General features: G+C 43.6%; 1 protein-coding gene across 2 annotated transcripts in view; it reads right to left on the bottom strand.

Moving 5' to 3' along the window:
* Window positions 1-4004: 4004 nt before the first annotated feature.
* LOC145349910 (receptor tyrosine-protein kinase erbB-4-like) overlaps window positions 4005-24223 on the bottom strand; it is a 1005257-nt gene continuing 985038 nt past the window's right edge. For both annotated transcript variants that reach the window (XM_080198569.1, XM_080198568.1), the window contains exons 28-29: window positions 17589-17678; window positions 4005-6364 (exon numbers count right to left, since the gene is read on the bottom strand). In XM_080198569.1, coding sequence (XP_080054695.1) covers window positions 5928-6364; window positions 17589-17678 — 527 coding nt within the window. In that variant the 3' untranslated portion in view covers window positions 4005-5927. The remainder of the gene's footprint in view (window positions 6365-17588; window positions 17679-24223) is intronic.

Raw genomic sequence — 24223 nt, forward strand, 5'->3', positions numbered from 1 at the left:
AGTAACCGTACAAGTGCCACACACCAGGACGGTCTCAGGACAGTCAAGCCATTGATGTATTCTTCATCATTGTGTAAGTTCAGCAATACAATGGTTACTTGGTGCGATAGTCTCAACACACTGTTTAGCGGTGCTCACACTTACTAAAACCCTTGGTGGTAAGTGGCCTTCCAAAAATACATCCTTCAGACCCTGCCTTCAGCACGCTAACGTTCGCCTGCTAATTAGTGCATTCAGCACCACTAGTGCTTCCAGGTGACTAAAGATCAAACAACTTAACAGTTAAAATTCTCAACCCTGTGTTCAAATCTCTCCCTGGCATCTCCTCTACTTAACTGTAACTTCCTTCAGCCTTACAAACCCCTGAGCTCGCTGAACGCCTCCAATTCTGGAGAATTAAACACCCGTCCTATTGATGGCAGTTCTTGCAGCAGTCTATGGACTTATTCTCTGGAATTCCTTCCCTAAATCTCTTCACCATTCTCACCTCTAAATGTCTTGTTAAAACCCACTCGTTTGACTAAATCTTTGGTCACATGGTCTAATATCACCTTATGTGGCTCAATGTCAAATTCTGACTGATAATTGCTCCTGGAAAGGGCCTTGTAATGGAGAAAAGCCACAAGTCGGCAGTTGCTGTTTTTCTGAATACTTCCAGAAATCATTATCATTCATCTAGTCTTATTGGAGCGGCTGTAGCCTCACGTGAAATAACATTTGCCAGAGTTATTACCCTCGCTTGGAAAATGACCAGTAGTCAGTTTTCATCAATAAGTATAACCTATCACATTGCCACTTATTCCTTCCACTTTTAAAGCTGAAGATTAACTGTGACTATCACAAATAAGGGGGAATTTTAACCAGTTGGTCAGATGCTGGAAGCTTGGGTCGGGGAGGCAAAAATGCTGATGTGATTGGTTGATAATCTACAAATGTACAACTCTCCCCCCCCACCCCCCCCCAACCCCTGTTTTGGATGTATCCTTTCACCACTTGCTCAGGTTAAAATCAGGATCAGTGAAAAGTGGTGGGAGGACAATTGGAGGGTTGAGCTGTCCACCCACTCAGCTACAAATTGGTGGATAGCAATACAAACATCCACATAGGCAAAAATGTTGCTAACAAAATGTAGAAAGAAAATTAAAAGGTTATTTTGGTGAAAGAGTGAAAACAAGCACTAAATGTTATGCTAATGAGACAAAGCTGTTTGGAAATTTAATCTTAGTACTCAATTTTGGGCCTAATTGCTGAGTGCCTTAATTTGAACTTGCTTGGAAGTGCTAAAATATGGAAAGCTCCACATTCGATACTCAAAGCTGACCAAAGGCAATGTTCATGAAGCTGTAAATGTCAGCTTCATACACCCACTTCTACTGACTGATGCAATGGCAGCAGTTTTCAGAATGGCTCGGGGACTGAGGGAGAGGGCACACAGGATTTTGGACTTGATGGTAGAAGTCCAGAGGAAGAGGGATGTTCTCTATCAGCAGTAGGGAAGGAGTCCCATTGCCATCCCTAGCAAGGTACCAAAGACAAAGTCTCCCTTTCTCCTGGTGACTCCTTCAAAGTGCTCAATAAGGAAGACTAGCACCACACTTTTTCAGTGAAGGCCTCAAAAGTTTTCAGGATAAATGTTGATGAAGTCATGACAAAATGTCCCAGAAATTCTTATTGTGCTTCAAAGGTTTTCTTCATATCTCCAGCAGTCAAGTGAATTGTAAACGATGAGTATGTGGTAACATCTTGCTGTTCAGAGACACTGTTGGAGCAAGTGTTAGCTGTTAATTTCCCTTCAGCCTTACTCATGAGAATAAGTAGGCAATTTATGAGACAGTATGGCCAAACGCGGGCAATTTGAACTAGCTTAGCGGTTTTAAAAAAAGGGCGGCATGAACAAGTTGGGCTGTAAACCTCTATGGCTCTGTTAGCACCTAATGACCAACTGGCGACAGTTCCTGGAGCAAGCATCAACTTCTTGAGCAAGGTGGTATCACACAAAAAAAATCAGGTTTAAACCAATGTTTCAGTTCAAGAACCCATCTTAGTTAATACAGGGTCTAAACAAGCTGTGAAAAATCACATCACAATATGTTGCATTTCTACTGCACCTTAGAACATCCTGAAAATGCCTCACAATCACATACAAGTAAGGTGACCTCAATCAAATGATCTTTCAGCCAGACTTCCAGGCAGGCATCTGGTTGTTGAAGGCTGCAATTACCTGAAAGGACAGGTGCAAGCATGAACAATACACATGAAACCTTCTCTATACATCAATGGCATTATTCTCTGAAATTACAAGTGCCTCCAGTAAATTGAATTTGAGAAACTGCAGAATGGTCATAAACAGCACGTAAGCCAAGGTCACGGTCATCAAAACATTTCCAAACTCAAACCAGTGTGACTGATAATTAATAGTTCCAGTGCAGTCTCGGTCCCTTTTGGTTGGGGTTCAAAAGGAAATTCAAAGTGCACCTTTCTGAAATGATTGCGATGAAAATCCAATGGGAGCTGGGGCAAATGTCATTCGGAATCAGAAGGTAACATGGCCAACATTCAGTTCATGGCTTGTAACTGCACACTGAGGCTTTGCTCACTCCCTCTGCAATTCCATTACACCTGGCTAACACAACAGAGGCTTATCCTCTCAGTAATGGCAATGCCAGTGTCGGAGTGACACTTCTTGAATACCAAGCTCTAATCAGAAGCAAAAGATCAAAGTTCAAAGGTGCAAGGCCCCACTGAAATTAAAACAAACTGAGATGGAAAGAAGGGGTAAGTCACAGCAGTCTAAAATAGCAACAAGGGCAATGATTCAATTTTTAACAACCTCTGAAATGAAAAGGCTTGAAGGTATTTCACGATTTTGTGATCCTGACAAAGAAGGTGCTAGATAAGACAATGGGATAAGTCATGGCTTCTGTACAATGAGCTTTCAATATACTGGGTGGACAAGAATGTAGCATGTGGTATCTTGAGGTTTGGGGAGCAATGGACGAAAATTAAAAGGTGAGGCAATTACAGAAACACTGACAGAGAGGCAAGGAAAGCTTGTGTGTGAGAAGACATTCTTAGACTCCTAACACAGTTGCTGCTGCAGCTTTACTTGCACTGTTACAAATGGTAGCATCCATCTTAGTGCCTTCACAGGCAAGATCCTTTTGTGTAATTGGAATCTTACAGCATACAAGGCCATTTGGCCCATCATACCTGTGAAAGTGCTAGCCAATGAGATTCACTCCCTTAGTGCCCCTTTGCCATTACCCTGCAACATTTTTCAAATTTCAAAACTAAACTAGATTATTATCAATTTTCAACTATCAGGTGTGGGTATGGTTATGAAAAATCCACTAATTGCTTTCAATTTCTGCCTATGCTAAACAACAGATTTCTGCTCTGTGCAATTTATTCTTACATCTTTAATAGTTGCTTAGAAAAGAGAGATGCAACAGATCGTTTTGTAACTACCCTCAGTCCACATTGTCTTTCTTAAAGATCTAAAACTATTGGCAGCAATGGCAAAAAACAACCACTTAAAAAGCTAATAGAAAGGTATTCTGAGGTACAGTCAACCAAAACTGTTACATATGCTGTAATTATCTTCATACTGATCAGTGGCAATACTGGGTACAGATAATCAGCGAGCTAATTGCCTTAGCTTTGCTCCCACAGTCTTATGGAATATATATATGCCAAGTGATTCAGTAACTTAAGTATTTTTGACTAGACCCACAGGAGCACGCAATGCAGTTACGAGCAATGGAGATGACTCCAGCCCAGTGGTAGTAAATCCTTTCATTTTCGTTGTCTGATTTGAATGTCAGTAAATCTCACTCACAGTCTCATAATTCCCTCATTAACCAAAACTATGCAGGGACAGAAATCTTCTCAGTCCTGTCCACTTTTTAAGCAGGGAAGGCATATCAGCACCCTGGTAGGGGTAGGCAGCGGGGGTGGGGGGGGGGGGGGGGGTTAAACATTCCTTGCTTATTGCAATCAGAAGCTGTAATATCTATTGTATCATTATGGATAAGGTGAATATATTTGGAAAACAGCACTTACATGCAGGCTATTAAACAGATTATCCGCATCCAGGATCACAAAATTTGGCTTTGCAAGTTAACATCAAAATAGTAGGAAAAAATGGACAATTAAAATATCTTTGAAGTAGAGGAACATAAGTTGTTGACTGGAGTCGACTGACCCAGATTGTTAATGGATGTTGCATTCCTTTCTACAGTACTGCCGTCTAGCCTTTGGGAAGACTTGTAATGTATCATTTCTGGACAGCAGTGCTACAGAGCCAAGTGGTAATCATTCATTTGGTTTCCGATTAACCTTATGGCTTAGGTAAAGAGCAAGTGACGATCCTAACACTGCAGGAAGGACACACTGAGATTTCCGCACTCTGTCATTTTCAGTTAGAGATAAGAAAGGCCAGTGAAGCTGGATTCAGGCTCCCATTCCTTCACAACCTCTCTGTGAGAATATATCAGCCTGTTGACAAACATAGAGAGATGCAGTTGCCTAAACCAGCCAGCATATATCATCTGAGCTCCAAATTGGCCCGAGTTGCTGTTTGAATGAATGTGAATACATTCTAAATTTTTTTTGTGTTGGTAAATATGGTATCTGTGGCCTCTCTCTGGCCCCATCTCTTCTCCGTCCCCGTGACAAAATACCATCTTCCCCTACATCCTTTCAAATCGTCTTGTGGCAGCACAGACAAAGATGATGGTACCTATTTAAGCAATGTCGCCAGAGGATCCCCATTTCCCATTTAAGGGTTGTTGTGTACAAGTCAGATGGAGCCAATGCAGGATGAGAGCTGTACAAAGCAGCGTTATCATAGATATTTATCGTATCAATCCCAGTAATAAACAGAATTGGCAGTGCTGATATATGCTTATCAAAGACAACACGGATCCTCCATTAAGGTCTTGGTTACAAAAGAGATTCCCCAATCTAGTCTATAGAATTAAGAACGGATCTGTTTGTTTTCCAATATTTCAAAGGTTATCCATTACTAAAGTATATTTAAGTACAAAAAGAATTAAGAGTTCTGCTACATATCAACGGCACCTTCAAAACAGAACCCGTTGCAGACCTCACTGTTCAATTATACAGTTAAATCTACACGGGTAATAAAAGGTCAATCAAAGGGCTTGTTACAGGTCAGCCAGATCAGGTCACCTCAGGCCTGGCCTACCTCCATTGGCTCTTGCACCCAGTTTTACTCTGACAGACAGGCAGACAGGATTCTATCCTACTCCCACTGTAGCCCATGGCTGAAGAAGCTCCCAGCAGTGGGTGCCAGTTCAATCAGCCCAATGCATTTTATAACCAGATAACAATTTAAAATATTTATATTTCATATTTAAAATATGAAAACGGTAGTGCAATCTTAACTGAAACAGATTCATACTTCTGTGCAGATGGTTTGACCAGATCTGTGGGTGTGTGCGCTAGCCAGTGGGTTATATGCTATTGGACAATCCTTCTCTAAGGATTACTAGAACTTCAGCCCATCAAGGTTACAAACTCCTTCTACACCCTCTTCCCCTCTCCCGCACCCAGTAACAGAACAAATTTAGAGACCGTTACATTTAGCCCCATGACTGCAACCTTCTAGAGCATCTTGTCGAAGGTCAATATGAAAGGTCAATCCCAAAGAGCTACATTTTTGGCATTTCCACAGGAATCCTTCATTTTGCTGGTTATAACCATATTGCTTTTAAACGGGTGCCGATTCGGAAAAGTCCAAACGGACCAGGACTCAATTCTAACAAATAGAACTTTCCTTCCATTCAGTCACGTTTTGCCAGTACTATTGCCTCAGACATACTCCTTCCAGTCAATATTGAGGATACAAGTTAGTTGTTTGATGAGGAAATCCAGAAGAGCTGGAATTCCGAGTGTTGTGAGGGTTACACCACCGTATTCCGCTGTCCATATGAAGGCAGTACAGTCCCTGGCTTTAGGGAGAACTCCGAAAGATACTCGGGGTTCTCTGCTACAATAGGCTTGATGCGTCCGTTCTGCTTGTAAAAAAACTTTGTACCATACTCCTGCAGGTACTCAGGGTTATGCATGGCGGTTTTGGGTGGGTAACTGTGGTTCCAGTAGTCAGGATTGTCAAAGGCCTTGTCAACGTTTTCTGATATGGCGATCTTATCCTGCAGATATTCAGGGTTTTCAACCACGTTGACAAAAGTGTTGAGATAGAGGGGTTCATTCACGTACTCCTCCTCTGTGGTCTGCTGCCCTTCTGGGACATTATGGTACTCTGGGTTGTCCAATGCATGGACGTCGCCATTTTTTCGAAGAGTAACAAATGGATTCTCCTCCACAGGGTTCAGATATTCTGTGAAAAAATCAATGAAATCATTACAATTGTGCACATTCTCATTGAAAGAAAGGACACTTTTCCCATCTTCTCTCTATCTCAAAGCTCTTGGCAGCCACTGAAGCCTTTGAAGTATCCATGATGTAGAGATGCTGGCGATGGACTGGGATAGGCACGGTAAGAAGTCTCACAACACCAGCCTAAGGTCCAACAGGCTTACTTGGTAACACGACCTTTCAGAGCACTGCCCCTTCATCAGAAGAGTGGAAACTCACCTGATGAAGGGGCAGTGCTCTGAAAGTTTGTGCTACCAAATAAATCTGTTGGACTTTAGCCTGGTGTTGTGAAACTTCTTCCTGTGCCTTTGAAGTTTGCTTACAGTTTGTAATGTAGGAAATGTGGCAGCCAATTTTCGCACAGCAAGCTCCCACCAAACAACAATGAGATAATGACCAGATACTTTGCGTTAGTGATGTTGTTTGAGGGGTAAATATTGGACAGAATTTCAGAAAGTACTTCCCCTTTCTTCTTTGAAACAGTGCCATGGGATTTTTTTATATCCTCCTGAGCGAGAAGATAGGTTCTCAGTTTAACATCACATCTGAAGGATGCCACACTGGACAGTGGGTAACAACTTCCTCAGTAATGCCCTGGAGTTACCCTGGAGTACCACCTTAGACAATTTTTGGATTCCCCAAAGAAAATTAAAGAGGGATGAGATGAGAATTGGCAGAGCAAAAGCAAACTAACAAATTGGTTCATACAGAGGTTAGGGAATATGTGAAAAACAGTCCTCAGGAAGCCTCAACTTCCCAATGGCAGTTCTCCCATATTAAATTGTGACATGCATTCTTGTTCCTACTGGGCCTGCCAGAGGAGTAACATGAAGTTGCTTTCATCCTTATGATGAAAAACCATGAGGACCACTTTAATGGAGTTAAAAATGTACTGATGTAAATACGCTGCCCTTTTACCCTATTCTATGCAATACTAGTAATGAAAACATTAGTCTTTTTGTACAAATTCCTCCGTGCACTATTTTTAGTTAGGAGTTAATGGTTTCATCATTTGAAAGCAACAAGAGTTTGAAGCCCAGTTGAACTCAGGAACTCCCTCTGGAAATGGAACTATGGTGCACCTATGGTCGTATTACTGGCAAATCTTCAACATAAATATTGATTCAATAGCACCCTTTAATGTTAAGGTGCCGTGGCTGATTCAGAGCATTCAGTACACAAAGACTTTACAGAAAATTTACAGCATGGAAACAGGCCATTCGACAACAACCTATATTTACATAGCACTTTTAATGCACTTAAACTTAACAAAGTGCTTCATACACAGAGGGAGTGGGCAAAGTTTTTGATAAGAGAGGGGATTAAGGGTTATGAGGAGAGGGCGGGAAAGTGGAACTGAGCAGCGACAGATCAGCCATGATCTTATTGAATGGCGGGGCAGGCTCGAAGGGCTAGATGGCCTACTCCTGCTCCTATTTCTTATATTCTTATGTAATGCTGCAGTGATTACAATTTGGAATATGGAAGAGATCAGAATTAGAGGAGAACAGAGATCTGGAAGGAATGTAAAGCTGGAAGAGGTTCCAGAGATAGGGAGGAACGAGGTCATAGGGTATAAAGCATAGATGAGAATTTTAAAATGGTGATGTTACAGGAGTGATCAGTAAGTGGTGCAAGTTAAGACATGGGAGGCGGGGTTTTTGATGACTTCTGATTTAGTCAGGAGATGGACCAGAGAAGAATGCATTGGAATATCCAAGTCTAGATGTAACAGAGCTATGGATAAAAGTTTCAGTAATAGATGGCCTGAGGTGGTTGAGTTGGGCAATGGAAATAGACAGGTTCAATGATGGGTTGGATAAGTGGTCAGAGGCTCATCTGGGGTCAAGCACAACTCCAAGATTATGAATTGCTTGGTTCAACCGCAGACAGTAGCCTGGGAACAGATTTTGTGGCTGTAATGGCAGCTTCTTGTGGCCATTTGTGCATGTATGTATATAAGCAAACTTAAATAAACCAATTCAGTGAGTACTTCATTTCCATGTGACACACAGGGTTGGATCTTCCAGCAGTGCTTGTGCCAAGACCTGAGGTTAATGGATCTTTGCATGGTCCTGTTCCAGCAGCTATGATTCCTGTGGCAGGTGGGATGGGAAAATTCCACCATATTCTTTTTTATTCTTCAAAAATACTACAGTTTGCCAATAAGGTAGGATTGTGGGTCCCCTCGCTGGACAAATTTTGGCTCAAGAAGCTTCCAGCAAACAAGGAGAGGAATTGTGAAGTTTTCTTTTTCTCGGAGATAAGTTTAAAAATCTGGGCCATAATTCTCCAGCCATTTAAGCTAGTGGGATTCTCTAGTCACCCCTGTATGTGGGTTTCCTGCCAGAGTGGAGTGGCATCAATGGGAATTCCCATTGACAGCAGCGGGACCTGAGCATCCTATCGCTAGCAAACAATGCACCAAACATATGGCTGGGAGGCCAGAGAATCTCGTCCCACATTTTTGAGAAAAGGCTGTTTGTGCATTAAGGTGGACTAACTAACAAAGATGAGTGCATTAACAGGTATTAATGGGAATCTGGAGAGCACAGCATTGACTGAGAGTCTTTTGGTGCACATGTGGAGGGGCTCAAGGTGTTAATTCCTGCTAAAAACATCCTCAAATTTCCAGCTGTTAATCAGATAGTGGGGGAAAGGAAAAAGGCAGTTTTGACCGAAGCAAGTCTAGACATGTATGAAATACAGAAAATTTATTTGCCCTGGTAAAGCCAAAAGGCACACTGCTGTCAGACATTTTAGTGTAAGCTTGAGCAGCACTGCAATCCCAAGGTATTGGAGATTGTTGAAAGCTATCAGTTTACAACAAGCAATCAGTTGCCCAAGGAGGAGATTGGCAAGTTTATTGTGGCTTTGAAAAAGCTGTCCATCCATTCTAACATTTCAGGAGACAGCACTTGATTGGTGTTTAAAAAGTGAAACCGTTCGCAGTACATGGCTGCCATTGCCAACTCTCCACTTGTCAAACTGCATTATCATTGTCATTGGCAGAACATGATTCAAGAGAACTCAGAGTTAACAACTGATGGTCATCTGCTGAAGGAAATAAGATGCAGCTGAGTCAGCAGAAGGCCCCAGCAACAGCAGCTGGACTAAAATGTACTTTACTGATGTTTCTGATGTTACTGGTGTTTAGCCCAACATTGGCACAGAATTGTCCATTTGTGAAGGCAGAATGCTACAGCTGCAAGAAGGAATATTATTGTGCCAAAGCATGTCAAAATAATGTCAATAGAGAAAACTCTGGCTGAAGGAAGTGGCAGTTACTGTATATGGTTGTCAAACAGCAACAGGTCAACGAGAGGTCAGTTGAGACCCATACGACCTGAAGCACAAACGGAAATCCACAGGGCATCGCAGTCCAAGTATTGTTAATTAGATGGAGCTCCAGGAAACATGGAGGTCAACATGGGTGCACCAGGGGAGCATGGGTCCTGAATCACTAAACTGTGAAATGTCAAGTCAACATCAACTGGAGAATTCACACGTAGAATTACAAAGTTATGGAGGACAGAAAATTCCCATAATGGGAACTTACAAAGAGCAATGTGCTACATTGCCCATCTTCATGAAGAGTGAAGAACCAGCCTTGTTACAAAGAAACTGGTTAAAGTTAAATTGCAGTGAGCCTTTTTATGTAGAATCAAAACTGACAATCAGTAAGGATTGGCAACAACACCTCCTCCATGATCATCCTCAACACTGATGCCCCATAAGGCTGTGTTCTCAGCCCCCTACTATACTCCTTATATACCAATGACTGCGCTACCGAATTCCCCTCCAATTCAATTTTCAAGTTTGCTGACGACACCACTGTAGTGGGTCGGATCTCAAAACAATGAGGAGACAGGGTTTAGGAATGAGATAGAGAATCTGATGAACTAGTGCAATGACAATAATCTCTCCCTCAATGTCAACAAAACAAAGGAGACTGTCATCAACTTCAGGAAGCGTAAAGGCAAACATGCCCCTATCTACATCAATGAGGACGAAGTAGAAAGTGTCGAGAGCTTCAAGTTTTTAGGTGTCCAGATCACCAACAACTTATCCTGGTTCCCCCCATGCTGACACTACAGTTACAAAAGCCCATCAACACCTCCACTTTCTCAGAAGATTTAAGAAATTTGGCATGTCAGCTACAAATCTCACCAACTTTTACGGATACAGATAGAAAGCATTCTTTCTGGTTGTGTCACAGCTTGATATGGCTCTTGCTCTGCCCAAGACCACAAGAAACTACATGAATGTTGCCCAGTCCATCATGCAAACCAACCTCCCATCCATTGACTGTCTACACTTCCTGCTGCTTCGGCAAAGTAGCCAGCATAATTAAGGACCCCATGCACCCCAAACATTCTCTCTTCCGTCGGGGAAAAGATACAGAAGTCTGAGGTCACGTACCAACCGACTCAAGAACAGCTTCTTCCCTGCTTCCATCAGACTTTTGAATGGACTTACCTTGCATTAAGTTAATCTTTCTCTATGTCCTAGCTATAACTGCAACACTACATTCTGCACTCTCTTGTTTCCTTCTCTATGAACGGTATATTTAGTCTGTATGGTGCGCAAGAAACAATACTTTTCACTGTATGTTAATACATGTGACAATAATAAATCAAATCAAATCAAATCAAAGACAGCTCAGGATGACATGATCACCAAATACTCTCATGTGTTCAGTAAAACTAGCAAACTGATTCAAGGATATAGGCCGACTCACAAGGTCAGAGTACATGACCAAAAAGATTAATTCTCTCCACGAGGATTAGATGCTGTGATCTCTCAGGCGGTGTGCCCTCAGTGCCAGTGAGTGAAATAGAATGTAATGCTTTGTCTTTGATTTTTGGAGTAGGAAGATTTCATAAATACTTGGATAGTTTTACAATCAGAACTGATCACGATCTAGCGATGGCTGTTTTAAATCCAAAATCTCTAGCCCATTTTGGTGCAGTCTGAATACAGAGATGGGCTTTGATTTTTGTTCGTTGCTCAGCACGGCTGAGTATGATCAGAAGATCATTGGAATGACAATGCAATGTCTAGATTACCATTCCTATCCAAGGTAGAGCCAAACAGGGAAGATATATTTTTCTTTTTGTATAGGTAGACAGCAGATGACGTTGCGAGAATATATGATTATATTGCAAATGGATAGCTAACAGAGATTTAGAAATCAGGCCATTTTGCATGTGTAAGAATGAGATGTCAGTTGATGAAGGTTGTGTTATGTGGGGATCCACAGTTGTAATTCCTGAAAGGTACAAATTGCAGTTGTTATCTGATCTTTATGATCAACACTGGGAATGAGCTTGACAAGGAGTCTAGCAAAAAGCTATCTTTAGTGGCCAAGATTAGATAGGGACATAAAAAGGGACAGTGAAAGAATGCAGACCATGTCAAACAGTAGAAAAGAAGCTGTCAATAGTACCTATGGAAATGGCCAGCTAAACTGTGGCAGAAGCTGCTCATAAATTCTGCAGAATTTGAAGGCTAACAGTGATTTATTGTGATAAACAGTCAAATTTGGTTCCTAGAGAAAGTCCAATAACGAATCTCAGTTTTGTTCAGAAGACACTAAGAAGTCTCACAACACCACGTTAAAATCCAACAGTTTATTTGAAATCACGCGCTTTCTGAGTCACCTGAAGCAGGAGCAGAGCTCCAAAAGCTCTTGATTTCAAATAAACTTGTTGGACTTTAAGCTGGTGTTGTGAGACTTCTGAGTGTGCTTACCCCAGTCCAATGCTGGCATCTCCACATCCTGTTCAGAAGAGTTTGCAGAATTTATGAAAATGAATGCGGTTAAACACATTGGGTGGGATTTTCCGGCTGCTCTCGTCCTGAAACTGGAGAATCCCACTTGAGGTCAATGGACCGTTCCATGGTCCGCCCCTCGCCTGCTTCGATTCCTGTGGCATGCAGAACAGGAAAATTTGCCCCATTGTTCTATTGTATCACCTTGCTTTAAATACAGCAGCAAAGTGCAGAGTACAAATGAAATGCTCTCTGGTTAAGAAAATGCTTGGTACAAATTGGAAGAAATATCAATTGTCACTGAACCACAAATTTTCTTTATTTCCCAGAATTCATCTCACAGTAATACTGGCAGAATACCAATTGAATTGTTCCTTCAAAGACAGCCTGGGCTTTCATTGCTGAAACCACATTTATCTCAATCAATGGAACGACAACAAACCAGTCAGAAAGAGAATCACAAGAGTCGGAGCCACAAACGGCGCATGCGCAGAAAAAGCACAATAAAACTTACTCTCCCTGGGCTAGACACAGCCTCCCTCAAAGATATTGGGGACCCCCCCACAAAATCACTGACTCCCTTATTGCCTGCCCCCAGACTCCTTTGCACATGGCTCTCCTCATCACACCCCTGGCTCTGATTGCTGAATGACATGGCCCTCTCTCTCTCTGCCCTGATCGTCAGAGGCACAATTCACCCCTCCCCCACCCCCTGCCCCATCAGCACACCTGCAAGTGCTGACTTGGCTTCCCACCATGGTAACAAGGCAAATTGTATTAAGCTTGCTGGTCAACAAAACACACAAGATTGTCATCGGCTTCAGGAAGCATGAAGGAGAACATGCACCTGTCTACATCAATGGGGATGAAGTAGAAAGGGTCGAGAGCTTCAAGCTTTTAGGTGTCCACATCACCCACAACCTGTCCTGGTCCCTCCATGCTGACACTATAGTTAAGAAAGCACACCAACATTTCTACTTTCTCAAAAGACTAAGAAAATTTGGCATATCAGCTATGACTCTCACCAACTTTTATAGATGCACTATAGGAAGCATTCTTTCTGGTTGTATCACAGCTTGGTATGGCTCCTGCTCTGTCCAAGGCCGCAAGGAACTACAAAAATGTTGAATGGGATGGATAGGATAGAGGTGGAGAGGCTCTTCCCACTCAGAAAGGACAGTAGGACTAGGGGGCACAGCCTCAAGATAAAGGGGGGGCGGTTTAGAATGGAGTTGAGGAGGAACTTCTTCACTCAAAGGGTGGTGAATCTCTGGAATTCTCTGCCCGTTGAAGTGGTGGAGGCTGCCTCGCTCAATATTTTTAAGACGCGGGTTGATGGGTTTTTGATAGGAGAGGGGATTAAGGGTTATGGGGAGAGGGCGAGAATGTGGAACTGAGCCACGACAGATCAGCCATAATCTTATTGAATGGCGGGGCAGGCTCGAGGGGTTAGATGGCCTACTCCTGCTCCTATTTCTTACGTTCTTATGTTCTTAAAAGGTCGTGAATGTAGCCCAATCCATCACACAAACCAGCCTCCCATCCATTGACTCTGTCTACACTTCCCGCTGCCTCAGCAAAGCAGCCAACATAATTAAGGAACCCACGCACCCTGGATGTTCTCTCTTCCACCTTCTTCTGTTGGGAAAAAGATACAAAAGGCTGAGGTCATGTACAAACCAACTTAGGAACAGCTTCTTCTCTGTTGTCATCAAACTTTTGAATGGACTTACCTTGCATTAAGTTGATCTTTGTCTACACCCGAGCAATGACTGTAACATTATATTCTGCACTCTCTCGTTTTCTTCTCTATAAACAGTATGCTTTGTCTGTATAGTGCCCAAGAAACAATACTTTTCACTGCATACTAATACATGTGACAATAATAAATCAAATCAATTCAAAAGAATGCTCTAACGGGTGACTGACTTTCTGAAACTGTTTGCAGCTGATCTGCTCTCACAAGGGAGAACTCCATAAAAACCCCAAGGATGGACAGACAGGCAGGCAGTGCAGGAAGAAATGGCCTCAACGAAAGCAGCAACGAAAATAGATTTTCCGATGGACATTTTTCCAAGTTGTTGAAGGCAGTGGAGGCAAGGTGGGACATCCTTCGCCAACCCTCCAACAGAATGCTGTTCCAGGGGAAGGAACGGAAACGCATCTGGAAGGTGGTGACAGCATGCATAGGTGCCAGGGCACTGGCCGGGAGAACTAGGAAGCAGCACGGAAAGAAACTCAATGACCTAATCTGGCAACAAGCGCAAGTGTTTAACCTTATCTAGCATCTTCCCCCTAAATGATTCCCAGATCCCGTTATCCCCTTCATGCTTCCAGCCCCTGACCCTCAAGCACCTCTCTCCTCCCCCCAAGAGTATCACTGAGGGCCATCCCCCCGATACCCTGCAGGACTTGTGCCAACAGATTTTACATGGCTCCTTCTGTCGCCACAGGAGAAGAATGCCCATAACTGCCAGGGGGATGGTGTCTCACCCACTTTGAGGAGCACACACTGGAGCTTGTGAGAGGAAGGGATGCAGACCATTAGAATGGACCATAGAAACGAATTACCAATCCTCCACTCGTTGGAGATATCTGAAGTAAGTTGCATACAGCCCAGATTCCTCTCCCTCCTTTGCACTTAGTCTTGCATCCTGTGCTGCAGGAAGGGACCCCCAACCTACCTGGGTCATCTGACATCATGGCCCCCACTGCTGCTCCCATCCATCCTCCCCCTGACAGTTTGGAAGACTCCTCAGAGAAAGCTGGTGGAGGGATTTCTGAGGCCGACACCAGTTTTGCATCAGCTTCCACCTCACAATTCACCATCCCAGAGATTCTCATATTGGGGGGGTCAAGTTCGTGCTGAGGCAGCTGGGTCACTCTCTGGTTCAGACGACACATCTGCTGGTGTACATTGGTTGGAGAAGGGAACGTCTGAAGCCTCTGGCACGGAGGAGTCTGCTGGAATCGAAGGCTCAGCTGGCTCCAGGCTGCATGCTGGCCTCAGACGCTTCTCCCTCAGCTGCTGGAGATGCAGCCACAGAACCAGGCAATGCAGGAGGGGCTGATGGTCACACTGGACCAACTGTGAGGCTGCTGGGAGGAGTCCCAAAGCTTTCAGGCAGACCAGCTATTGCCTGTGTTGTATGGTTCCCAGGCCAACATTACAAGGGTGGTATCCGCAGTGGAAACTTGGGGCAGGGAATCCGCACCATGAGTGGCAGGGTCCAAGCAATGGCTGAGTCACAGCAGGCCACAGCTGAGGGACTCAACAGCCTTCTCGAGATTTTGCAGCTCAGGCTGAGAGGCTCAAGAGCTTGTAGGCGATCCAGCAGGACAGCGCTGAGACATACTGGGTTTAAGAATGTGGCCCAGTCACAAAGAGTCATGGCTAAGGGGCTGCAGAGTGTGGCCCAGTCTCAGAGGGCACTTGCTGCTGCCATTGACAGGTGCCCCCCCCCCAACTCAGGGGGCCATCACAAAGGGCTTGCTATGGCAAGAATGCAGATGGTCCTCCAGGACATGCAGGGCCAGATGATGCTGGAGCTTCTGGAGCTCACTGCAGAAACACCACCATCCCATGGAGTGACCCAGGGTCCAAGAGGAACCCCAAGGGAGAAGGATGGGCTTGAACCTGAGCTGGGGTCTTCCACCCAGGAGACTGTGGCAGTGGTTACACTTCCTGACTCCCTCCCCTTCTTGACACTGGGGAATCTCAGGGACAGTGGGATAAAGAAGGTGGCATAGATACGTCCCTGGCATCTGGAAACCAGTCAGGGTCCTCAAGAGGACGCTTACCAAGGGCATCACGGGCAAAGGGGCGAGGTAGTCATCTGGCCACCTCCACTTCCAATGTACATCCTGGGGAGATGTAATGGTAGGCCATGTAAAGTTGAGAAGTTGTAGCAGCACTAAGATAGCATGTTGAAGGAGAACACTAGTTAGATAGAATATTTAGGCACTTTAGAGTCTCACTTTCACATGTTTTAATATTATCACTTCTTTTGAAGGCACTTTTCTTGGCACCAATAAATATTATTGACATCTGTGGCTAATTTGACTTTAATTAGCCTCCAGTAGGAATGAATTTACCCTAACGATCGCCAGAGGGACCCTGCATGTTGCCAGCAGTGGGCAGCGGCCCCTCACCACACTGCTACTTGAAGATCAAGGCGCTCACATCTTTCAGTGGCTACAGTGGGTAGCTTGCATTGGCAGTGACTTACAGCATCTGCCATGGCATCCCCAAAACACGGAAGATTTTCTCCTTCCTGCCACCCTATCTGCCCTAGGGCCCTGCATGGGAGTTTAGTGCTCTCTTACCCATCATCCAGATGTGGGCCCAGGTGCCAGCATGCATAAGGAGCTCAGGTAGGAGTCAAACCAGTTTGCACCAGGTCGTTATCACAATGGTGCTTAGCGAGTCATCATCACCCTCCTGCCTGCCACAGAAACTCGCTAACACAGCGTACCCAGGCCCATCACCCTGATGTTAAAATGTTGCAGGAGACTGTAGGACTGCATGGAGGGTTGGAGGGTGGTGACTGGAATCCACGCTCCGCTAGTGGGGTTGCCCGGTGAGACAGTGGTTAGCACAGTACTTAGGGAGATGAGCTGAGCTGGGACATTGTGATAACTGCAAAAAAATGCAAATTGACATTCTGCCTGCTTTGGGCGGGGTCCCGATTATGCAGATTTTTTTTGGTGATAAAATGGGAATGGCCAAGGAAACAGGTGCCATTCCTGTCAGTCGCATCACACCCCATTTTATGACTTTTTCCTGCCACAAAAGGGGCGTGATGAGGTCTTAAATTCCTCCCCATATGTTAACAATATTTGAACCACTCTGTGAAATGATATTTTTCCTAAATTTTCTTCCTGAAGTTATTACAACCTTTTTAATGGACCCTGGATTTGCACTCAACCACATCTATTCTAAAGAAAAGAGACCCAGCCTAGTCAAGCTTTCCTGATAGCTCTAATCTCTCCTTTCTAGTATCATCTATTTAAATCTTTATCGCAACTTCTCTGATGGCTCTATATCGTTTTCTCAAAACGAAAGCCTGAGCTGCTTCAAGTCTGACCAAGTTTCTGTATAAGTTTACAATAACCTCTCTGCATTTGAATTCTATTTCACTCACAATAAACTCTAGAGCATTACATTTTGCATGGCTCTATGAACCTGGGGAGCGATGTTTAGTGATTTGTGAATCTTGTAGCCTGAAACCCTTTCAGGTTACTGCCTCAGTAATGAACATGGCTGATGTGAAGGTCCTTTCATTGTCACTTCAGGGATATTTTGGCAAGTTTTGTATTCTTAAATAACAAAATCTGGAGTCAACACTTCTTCAGAGGATAAAAGGAAGGACAATATACATGGCAAATCACAAAATAGAATATTTACCCACCTGCACGTGATAGTTTGACCTTAGCATCGGTCTTGGGTGGTCTTGTAAGTGTACGATCCTCCTGGGCTGTACCCACTCGCTCACTAACCCCTAGGATAAGATTGAGAATGGTATTATTAATACAGCTGTGAGCTGTGACAATTATATTGTCCTTGTTTATTTACTCCATCATCATCTATTTCTGACTAAGCCTTGGGCCCAGAATTAATCAGACAGCAACAACTTGCATTTATGGAGCACTTTTATTCCAGTAAGCCATCCAAGCTAGAATTTTATATAGCAATTTTAAAGTAGTAAAATGTTCAAAGGCTCTTCATGGGAGAATTATCAGACTAACTTTGGCACTGAGCCACATAAAAGGATATTAGGACAGATAACCTAAAAACCTATGGAGATTTCAGAAAAGACATGCAGAACTTTTGGCCTTGAGATCTGATGGCACAACTGGCAATGGAAAGGGGGCAGAGATGGGGAACATAGTGCGGTGAAGCTAATTAGGAATTGACAAAATCACACATCCACTGAAATGCAGCCATGCTCTTTTGGCTCGTTTACATCGTAGAATGGTTACAGCATGGATGGATATCATTTGGCCCGCTAGCTGGAATTTTACTAGGGCACACCCGCTCCGATTTGGGGGGTGGGCAAGGCTTGGAAAACGGCATTTTCCGTTGGCCTTGGGCGGGATTGTATGAACCTCGAGCAGACGTGCCATTAAAATTCCGCCCATTGTGTCTATGCTGGTCCTCTGAAGGGGTAATTCACCTTGTGCCAATGAATTTATTAAAGTGAGATTTCCTTAAATTCAAGACTAACTGCCTTTCCTCTTGCATAGGGAATGTTGATGATCAGCTTGACTGTAATGTGACACACAGCAACAAATCAAACCATGACTTTTGCCTGCTGCTCCCTCACTGCAGCTATATTGCTCAAGTTAAGGTACCACCATAGGAGCAGAGAGACTATCACACTGGTCTCAGCATTGGTCATTCTTCAGCTCCATTGAGCACTCAACCATATAGGATCACTGGCAGCAGGACTATGTGTGAGGGCCCTCAGAAACCATGGACATATCTTAAAGGCTAACCAATGCATAAAGTTTCAAATAAAGCAAGGACACAATTCTGGCAGCAACAGTTGCCAAACTTGGAGGAAGATGTGAGAAACTTGTTGATCTAACTGCTACATGTCAGTATACACCTCGCTAGAAGCAGCTGATCTGTGCCCAAGTTTGCAGACGACACAAATTTGGGTGGGAGGGTGAGCTGTGAGGAGGATGCAGAGCTCCTTCTGTGTGATTTGGACAAGTTGAGTGAATGGGCAAATGATTGGCAAACACAGTATAATTTGGAGAAATGTGAGGTTAACCTCTTCGGGAGCAAAAACAGAAAGGCAGATAACCATCTGAATGACTATAAATTAGAAGAAAGGAATGTGCAACGAGACATGGATGTTTTTATACACCAATCACTGAGGGTAAGCATGCAGCTGCAGTAGGCAGTAAAGGAGATAAATGGTATAATAGCCGAGAGGATTCGAGTACAGGAACAGGGATGTGTCTTAATGCAATTATGCCGGGCCTTGGTGAGATCATATCTGGAATATTGAGTACTGTTTTGATCTCCTTATCTGAGGAAGGATGCTCAGTGGGAGTGGACAGAAGGTTTACTAGACGGATTCCTGGGTTGGCGGGACTGATTTATGAGGAGAGATTGAATTGGTTAGGATTCTATTCGCTGGAGTTCAGAAGAATGAGGAAGGATCTCATAGAAATCTACAAAAGTCTAACAGGACTAGACAGGCTAGATGCAAGAAGATTCCCAATGGTAGGGGTGTCCAGAACCAGGGATCACAGTCTGAGGATGCAGAATAGACGGTTCAGGATAGCGATGAGGAACTGTTTTTTCACCCAGAAAGTGGTCAGCCTATGGAATTTGTAACCAATGAACAAAGAACAAAGAACAAGAAATTTACAGCACAGGAACAGGCCCTTCGGACCTCCAAGCTTGTACCAACCATGCTACCCGACTTAACTAAAACCTCCTACCCTTCCGGGGACCATATCCCTCTATTCCCATCCTATTCATGTATTTGTCCAGACACCCCTTAAAACTCACTACCATATCTACTTCCACTACCTCCCTCGGAAACAAGTTCCAGGCACCCACTACTCTGTGTAAAAAATCTGCCTTGTACATCTCCTTTAAACCTTGACCCTTGCACCTTAAACCTGTGCCCCCTGGTAAATGACTCTTCCACCCTGGGAGAAAGCTTCTGACTATCCACTCTGTCCATGCCGCTCTTAATCTTGTAGACTTCTATCAGGTCACCCCTCAACCTCCGTCGCTCCAGTGAGAACAAATCAAGTTTCTCCAACCTCTTCTCATAGCTGATGCCCTCCATACCAGGCAACATCCTGGCAAATCTTTTCTGTATCCTCTCCAAAGCCTCCACATCCTTCTGGTAGTGTGGCGACCAGAATTGGACACTATATTCCAAGTGCAGTCTAACTAAGGTCCTATAAAGCTGCAACATGACTTGCCAATTTTTAAACTCAGTGCCCCGGCCAATGAAGGCAAGCATGCCATATGCCTTCGTGACTACCTTCTCCATTTGTGTTGCCTCTTTCAGTGACCTGTGTACCTGTATACCCAGATCGCTCTACCTATCAATACTCTTAAGGGTTCTGCCATTTACTGTATATTTCCTATTTGAGTTAGACCTTCCAAAATGCATTACCTCACATTTGTCCGGATTAAACTCCATCTGCCATCTCTCCGCCCAAGTCTCCAACTGATCTATATCCTGCTGTATCCTCTGATGGTCCTCATTGCTATCTGTAAATCCACCAATCGTTATGTCTTCCGCAAAGTTACTAATCAATCCAGTTACATATTCCTCCAAATCATTTATATATATTACAAACAGCAAAGGTCCCAGCACTGATCCCTGAGGAAAGCCACTTGTCACAGCCCTCCATTCAGAAATGTACCCTTTCACTGATACCCTCTGTCTTCTCTGACCAAGCCAATTTTGTATCTACCTTGCCAGCTCACCTCTGATCGCATGCGACTTCACCTTCTGCACCGGTCTGCTATGAGGGACCTTGTCAAAGACCTTACTGAAGTCCATGTAGACAATATCCACTGCCCTACCTTCATCAATCATCTTGGTCACTTCTTTGAAAAGCTCGATCAAGTTAGTGAGACGTGACCTCCCCTTCACAAAATCATGTTGCCTCTCACTAATACATCCACTTATTTCCAAGTGGGAATAAATCCTGTCTCAAAGAATCCTCTCCAATAATTTCCCTACCACTAACGTAAGGCTCACCGGCCTGTAATTACCTGGATTATTCTTGCTACCTTTTTCAACAAAGGAACTACATTGGCTATTCTCCAATCCTCTGTGACTTCCCCTATACAGTAAAAAGTCTGACAACACCAGGTTTTAGTCCAACCTATTTATTTGATAATATACTCGCAAGCTTTCGAGGGGTTACCCTCTTCGTCAGGTGAAGAGGGTAACCCCTCGAAAGCTTGCGAGTATATTATCAAATAAATAGGTTGGACTAAAACCTGGTGTTGTCAGACTTTTTACTGTGTTTACGCCAGTCCAACGCCGGCACACCCACATCATGACTTCCCCTATAGCCAGTGAGGATACTAAGATTTCTCTCAAGGCCCCAGCAATTTCCTCCCTTGCCTCTCTCAGTATTCTGGGGTATATCCCATCAAGGCCTTAATGTTTCTCAAGAACCCCGATACCATACGTCCTCCGTTTTGATCTTAACTTGACTCAAACTACCTACACACCCTTTCCCAGACTCATCATCCACCAAGTCCTTCTCTTTGGTGAATACTGACGCAATAAAAGTAGTTGAGGCCAAAACATTTAATGTTTTCAAGAAGCAGTTAAATATAGCACTTGAAGCAAAGGGAATCAAATGTATAAAAGGCAAAAGAATAACTAGAAAGTAAATAGGACCTCTTAAGGATCAACCAGGTCATCTATGTGTGGATCCACAAGAGATGGGTGAGATCCTAAATGAATATGTCTCTGGTATTTACTGTTGAGAAAGGCATGGATGTTAGGGAACTTGGGGAAATGAATAATGATGTCTTGAGGAGTGTACGTAGGAGGTGGTACTGGAAGTCTTAAAGCGCATCAAGGTAGATAAATCTCTGGGACCTGATGAAATGTATCCCAGGACGTTGTGGGAGATTAGGGAGGAAATTGCGGGTCCCCTAGCAAAGATATTTGAATCATCAACAGCCACAGGTGAGGTGCCTGAAGATCAGAGAATAGCAAATGTTGTGTCCTTGTTTAAGAAGGGCTGCAGAGAAAAGCCTGGAAACTACAGACCAGTGAGCCTTATGTCTGTAGTGGGTAAGTTGTTAGAAGATATTCTGAGAGACAGGATCTACAGGCATTTAGAGAGGCAAGGACTGATTAAGGACAGTCAGCCTGGCTTTGTGAGTGGAAAAATCATGTCTCACAAATTTGATTGAGTTTTTTTGAAGGGGTAACCAAGAAGGTAGATGAGGGCATTGCAGTTGATGTTGTCTACATGGATTTTAGCAAGGCCCCTGACAAGGTACCGCATGTTAAGTTGTTGCAAGAGGTTAAATCTCACAGGATCCAGGGTGATGTAGCCAATTGGATACAAAATTGGCTTGACGACAGAAGACAGAAGGTGGTTGTAGAGGGTTGTCTTCAAACTGGAAGCCTGTGATCAGCAGTGTGCCTCAGGGATCAGTGCTGGGTCCACTGTTAATTGTCATTTATATTAATGATTTGGATGAAAATTCGTTGATAAGTTTGCAGATGACACCAAGATTGGTGGCATAGTGGACAATGAAGAAAGTTATCTCAGATTGTAATGGGATCTTGATCAATTGGGCCAGTGGGCTGACAAATGGCAGATGGAGTTTAATTTAGATAAATGTGAGGTGATTTATTTTGGCAGATCGAATCGAGGCAGAACCTACTCAGTTAATGGTAGAGCACTGGGGACAGTTATAGAACAAAGAGATCTAGGGATACAGGTTCGTAGCTCCTTGAAAGTGGAGTCACAGGTGGACAGGGTGGTGAAGAAGGCATTTGGCATGCTTGGTTTCATTGGTCAGAAATTGAATATAGGAGTTGGAACATCTTGTTGAAGTCGTACAAGACACTAGTAAGGCCACACTTGGAATACTGTGCACAGTTATGGTCACCCTATTATGCAAAGGATATTTTTAATGAGAAAGAGTGCAGAAAAGATTTACTAGCGTGCTACCAGGACTTGATGGTTTGAGTTATAAGGAGAGGCTGCATAGACTGGGATTTCTTTCCTGGAGTGTAGAAGGTTTAGGAGTTATCTTATAAAGGTCTATAAAATAAAGAGAGGCATACATAAGATAGATAGTCAACATCCTTTCCCAAAGGTAGGGGAGTCTAAAACTAGATGGCATAGGTTAAAGGTGAGAGGGGAGAGATACGAAAGAGTCCAGAGAGGCAAATTTTTTCACTCAGAGGGTGGCGAGTGTCTGGAACGAGCTGCCAGAGGCTGTAGTAGAGACAGGTACAATTTGTCTTTTAAAACACATTTAGACAGTTACATGGCTAAGATGGGTATAGAGCGATAGAGGCCAAACACAGGCAATTGAGGCTAGCTTAGTGGTAGAAACTGGGCAGCATAGATAAGTTGGGCCAAAGAGCCTATTTCCATGCTGTAAACCTCTATAACTCTATATGGAGGAAGACGGGATTAGGCTATTGAATTGGATGATCAGCCATTATCATAATGAATGGTGGAGCAGACTCCAAAGACTGAATGGCCTCTTCCTGCTCCTATTTTCTACGTTTCTATGTATTGCATTCAGATAAGATCCTCATTTACAGTCAATTTACAGTGTAAACAGTGTACTGAGGAAATAATAGAAGAAGAGGGAAGATTCTCCATCTCAATGAGACAGTGTGATATCGCTAGAAGGTTTTCTCTCAATATTTATATGACAGTTGTCAGGGGGTTAAGAGCTAACTCTATATTTTTATGATATATTGTATATAATCACCCTGACTAATCCATGAAGTTATTTTTTAAAGCTTTAAACTGACCGAAGCCATGACTGCCAAGACTCACACAAAATGAACTGTTGGCCTCCAGAACAGCAACAACCTTCTTATCCCTAAAAATGTGTTAATGCTCTTGTGAGTGCAGAGATCAAAGCCCAAGGAATTATATTAAGCCCCTTTACAGTTCTAAGGCAAGACTCTGGCCAATGGAGATGTTACACCTGTAAGGATGAAGGGACCTTGAAACCTTTGTTGAATTTATTAACGGGTGAAACATTAACCACCTCAAGAATCCAGACGAGGAATCTACATCCCAACAAAAACAGAAACTGCTAGAAAATCTCAGCAGGTCTGACAGCATCTGCGGAGAGGGAACAGAACTGATGTTTTAAGTCTAGATGACTGATCCAGATTCAAGACATTAACTTTGCTCTCTCTCCACAGATACCGTCAGACCTGCCGAGATTGTCCAGCATTTTCTGTTTTTGCTTCAGATTCCAGCATCCACAGTAATTTACTTGTATCATAGTATGGAACACATGTCCTTTAATCGAAACAAGGTGGAGAAATGGGAG

Source organism: Carcharhinus amblyrhynchos, chromosome 11 (assembly GCF_965287045.1).
Source record: "Carcharhinus amblyrhynchos chromosome 11, sCarAmb.v2.hapA, whole genome shotgun sequence".
Taxonomy (NCBI): Eukaryota; Metazoa; Chordata; class Chondrichthyes; order Carcharhiniformes; family Carcharhinidae; genus Carcharhinus; species Carcharhinus amblyrhynchos.